The sequence below is a fragment of the Sesamum indicum genome, linkage group LG3 (assembly GCF_000512975.1).
Source record: "Sesamum indicum cultivar Zhongzhi No. 13 linkage group LG3, S_indicum_v1.0, whole genome shotgun sequence".
NCBI lineage: Eukaryota > Viridiplantae > Streptophyta > Magnoliopsida > Lamiales > Pedaliaceae > Sesamum > Sesamum indicum.
Window position 1 is genome coordinate 15,048,051 of NC_026147.1, and position 5,149 is coordinate 15,053,199.

The 5,149-nt window shown below is 31.5% G+C and overlaps 1 protein-coding gene across 1 annotated transcript in view; it reads right to left on the reverse strand.

Annotated features, from left to right (window-relative positions):
• The window catches only part of LOC105158433 (protein WVD2-like 3), a 4,447-nt gene extending 1,936 nt beyond the window's left edge, over nucleotides 1-2,511 (reverse strand). The window contains exons 1-3 of the mRNA XM_011075193.2: nucleotides 2,355-2,511; nucleotides 643-1,207; nucleotides 25-110 (exon numbers count right to left, since the gene is read on the reverse strand). Of these exons, the coding sequence (XP_011073495.1) occupies nucleotides 25-110; nucleotides 643-1,203 (647 nt within the window). The 5' untranslated portion in view covers nucleotides 1,204-1,207; nucleotides 2,355-2,511. The remainder of the gene's footprint in view (nucleotides 1-24; nucleotides 111-642; nucleotides 1,208-2,354) is intronic.

The following is a 5,149-nucleotide window of genomic DNA, read 5'->3' on the forward strand; positions in this document are numbered from 1 at the left end:
TTAGGGCTATGGGAGATAGGATACGATGAGGCAACTGAGCAGTTATCTTCATCCGGGTGCTTCTTGTTATCAGGTTGCAATGGCTTCCTTGGTACAATAGGTGATACTGTCTGCACCCAGATAAAGTTGGTATCAGTAGTTGAGGCTGCTTTGCTTAGATGCTCAAATAACTGCTTGCTCTCACCTTGAATAAGTTTCTATTCATTTGAACCAATTATCTCATGCAAGAAAATTAACATAAAACAGGAGGATTTGGGATTAAGTACAAAGTACAGAAAGGTAGTAGAACCCAATGAAAGCGTAAATGATTATGTGTCCTTTACCAAGTAACATAGCAGCATATGTTCTAAGAAAAATTAAAAAAATTGATTAAAGTTTCTCTTGAAAAAGAGATTTTCTTTTGAAAGATCAAAGATAGCGTACTAAATATAGGAGCAATTACATGTTAATAGCATTAGGGTACTTAGAAATGATGAGCCACTGAATCCGTAAATTACTAGAAAATGCCTTCGCGGTCATAACTCATAAGATACTGCCTCATAGAATCAATAGTTGAAAATATTAGCAATAACCAAATTCACATTTCCATGAGAAAGAATTTAAAACAAGCATGAAATCTAAAGGTAGGTTGAAGGAATTTACTGGATTTTGCTTCCCAGAAGTTGGATGTAGCAGGACACGAGCATGAGATGTTTTGTCCCCAGTGCAGATACTGTCAAACTCAGTTCCATAAGGACGAGTTCCATTTAAAGCACGTTTTTCAGTTGCCAGAGCAAATGGCTGTGGAATTGTGCATTTCGTTTTACAATTTCCAACAGGAGACCTGGTAGCTTTTTTGCCACAAGATCGTGTCTTCTTGTTCTGATCCATCACTTTTCGACATTCAGATGTCACATCCTCCTTATTCATGTTAGTTTCACCATTAACGCTGGCCAGATTCTGCTCACCTGTCTCAACTTGACATACTTTTTTAACCTCAGCTGATGTGTCACTATTACATTCTTTTACTTCACAGTCCTGTACTTCAGCATTCACGTCTATTATATCAACAGGCTGTGGTTCAAGATTAATAAGCTCAGGCATTTGTTCCACTTCCTCCTGGCTTACATTTCCATAACCTGAATCACAATTGACACTGTTCGTGTATATAATGACACCATCTGGTTCCTTGTCAATATGAGCATCACTGCCTTCCATCACCATGACCCTGAAATGATAAGCAGAACTATTATTTTCAGGTCCTCCATATGAAACAAGCACTATAGCCTAAGGTATCCATATAACCAAATTAACTAAAACGACATTAAAAAATTATAATCTCAGTAAAAACGTCTAACTTGTTAACATATCAGGGTATTTATGACATGAATAAATCTCTATTCATTCCAGTTAGACTTCGACATAATGCTTAAAGAACAATATCATGCAACTAGCTACACAATATGCATAATTAAGAACTTCAGCAATTAAGGTAATAATAACAATAAGGAGTTTGATGACTGTTTAACTCAACAATACAGTGAAAAAGATGAAATAGGGCATACTTCAGGAACCCCATAATGGAACTAAAGAAATATGGATAATAGATGAAAAAGACGAACAAAGAGAGCCATCTGGCTTCCGACCATGGCAGAATTAATTGGCTATGAACACAAAATCATGAATATATTACCTGTGCTAGCATCTGTATCCCTTAATGTACAAACATAATCATATGTATGCGGCACTTGCCCAGCAATTATTCTTTGTGAAAAAAATTAGAATTTGACTGGTTCCAGATAATTTCCCCTTCGATATAAATAAAAACATATAAATGATACGAGAAGTTCCAAATTTTCCACTTGGAAAAATAATTTTCAAACAAATAATACAGACTTTAACCATCCAACCAACTTAACAAGAAGAACAAAGAAACCAAATATATCGCCACATTTAAAATTATTCATTGAAAGAAACAAGAAACTGATAACTGAGCACCCAGCCACAATCTTCACAAGAAAAGGTACAACTTTTGGGGGCATTAAGTACAAGACCATACCATCATAGTATCCATATATGATTATACTTCTGTTCAAGAAAATTAATTACTCTGACGAACCAGACGATGATATTACCAACCCAATCAATCCATTACAGAATTACATAAATCCACAGGCAAAGCAAAATGTACACTGCAAAACCGCCTTACACAAATTAGATCTGTTTGTATAGAAACATCAAAATCAGAAAAACACAACAGATTGATATAGCTACAACTGTATGTGAAACACGCATATACATGAACATACAGCTAAAAAACAACAAAATAATTGAAAATGTAGGACAAAATCCTCACGGATAACTCAAATTCTTACAATTCGCTCGATTCCGCTTCTGGGTTTTCCTTATCGGGAGGTTCCTTGAACTCTCACTGCGTGTTCTGTGTGTGTGACAGTGGGCTTTGTCTGTCTTCTGTTGCAGATAGTTATAGAGGGGGGAGGGGAGGAGGTGGGATAAAATAACGGCGTTAGTTGACGGCGGTTGAGAAATTTGAAATGGGAGTGGAAAGAGTAAAAAAGTAATGGGGCTTATCCAAGTAGAGTCATAAAGCTAGCGCATAAAATGACATTTTTGCCCTTGATGTTGGAGGTAAAACTTTTTGAATTTTTTGGTATTTCAAAATTTTTATTTCTTTTCTTGATATGGTGGTCCAAAATTGTACATACTTTCTATTTTTTTTAAAATAATAATAATAATAATGGGCCTATTTTGATTTTCTTTTTACTTTTTTTCTGTTTCAAAAATGAAATATAATTCGTCAATTAATAAAAATGTGTATAAAGTTATCATTAAAAATAATAATGTCATATATATAATAATAATCTAATTAATTATAGTGACACATGTAATTATTATAACCCTATTGCCTAATCACTTATAATGATAAATTTTATATGTAAATTTCTTATTATTAATAATTAAGAAAATTAAAATTATTGACTTAATATATATTTTTAAAGGTAAACTACAACCACATTTTCTGAGGTTTCATAATTACAAATACCTATTTGTTGTTTGAAAAATTATAAATACCCTTGATTTTAATGTTCGTCTAACAACAATCCCATTCCATTAGATTTTCATCAAATTTTTGTACTGAACTGACCAAAATGCTCTTTTGAATTATAAATTATAATTTTATATATTTTTTATAATTTTTTAAAAATATTTTTATGAACTAATATTCCCCATAGATTATTTACTTTACCCACCCTCAAACTCTTTTACATTTTTCCAAACATATTTTTTAGTTTTTAGAAAAAAAAAAAAAAACCACACAAAAAAACACACACAACAATGGTAAAATAGTAACGTACACTTCACCGTCTAGAGACTACATAATTATTTTTTTCTGTTTGAGGGGGTATTTGTAATTTTTCAAACAACGATATCAAATTTATAATTATGGCAAATTTTCAAAACAATAGTTATAATTTGCGCTATTTTTAATGACAACTTCGAAATTACTACTTGATATTTTCTAATTAATATTATGTGAGTTTGTTGCAGCGCATAAGCGCTAGCATATGTTGATGTTGAACTATTACTCCATCATAAAATCACCTTAAATTCGCCTATGTTGTATTTGGATTGATATTTTTTGAATTAAAATTTAAGATCATAATAATAAATTCATTACACTTATTTGGATGATTTTATGTTTTAAATGATTTAAAATACTTTAATTCTCATTTTGAATTAATTTTAGTGACATTGTGATGGATTTCATTTTTCTTTAATATGAAGTCATTTAAAATCTATTTTATTAAATTTTAGTCCAAATCTGAGTCCGTCCATCCAAATGAAAGCTTTTTAAACAACCTAAATTTAGGGTTGCAGCGTCTCAGGAGTCCAATCCCACCCCCACCCCCACCCCAGCCCACCCTTTGGGAATAGTCCATAGTCTGGATAACAAGATATCCTCTTGACGATTTTGGTTACAATGCATACGTTAGTGGACGTGCGTATATGAAAAAGTCATATTAATTTAGTAAAATTGTGGTGAATTTTAAATTCATTTTGTAATTCTTTTTTAAATTTCTCGTTCAAATTTAAATCCGTACATCCAAATGAATCCTCAGAAAACCTAAATTTAGGTTTGCAGTGTCGCGATAGTCCAATCCCACCCTCACTCTCTAGAAACAGTCCAGTAGTTTGGATCTTAAGATCTCCTCTTAAAAAATTTCGTCTCAAATGCATACGTGAGTAGACGTGCGTACGTTGCAGAATATTCATATTAATTTGTTAACTACTATCTATAAAAATTTCTAAAATAATTTAAAAAAATAAAAGTTGCTGCAAACACTTTTGTGCCTTTATTGCAATAAAAGGAATTGTAGCTTCTTATTACATACACTAACTTAACATTTCAACAATTTATTCACCTTTATCTTCAAAAGGGAGCAATTTGGACTTAAGGGAAATTAAATAAAAGATTTTTAAAATAAATTGCTTTAGCTTAAATTTAAGGAAATAAAAATACAATTTTAGTATTGTAACTTATGAAATGCGACAGTTTTGGTTCTGCGTGAATTAATTTTCGCAATTTAGTTCTGTTCCTGTAACTTAGAGGTTTGTATTTCTGATCCTGCGCGAATTGTTACAGAACTAGAATCGTAATTTAATTGAATTTTGTGTAAGTCACATCCAATTTTTCGACCAAATTCATCGAAAAAATCATTACTATTATCAAAATTTTAAGGCTATAGAATCAAATTATAAAAATCAATTCATGCCTGACCAAAATTGTTAGAGGACTAAAATTATAATTTCTCTTAAATTCGATAATATATATGAAAGCAGATGAGGATAAGTGAAAAGGGGATGCTTTGCAAAATACAGCTAATGATAATTTGGACAGTCTAACTGCGAGGGGGTTAGGTTGTCAAAACGACGTTTAAGTCTCAACTATCCCACAAATCGTGAGATTAGGGTTTCTACCAATAATAATTGCTAAGTATATATGACCCATAATCTTTTTATTAACTATTGCTATTGCCAACCCTTTTGATAAAGCTCTAATACCATCTTGTTATTAGTTTTAAATCTTTTTTAATAAATTACTAAAAGAAAAAATAAATGAAAATTGAGGTTTTTACTTTTTTTTTTC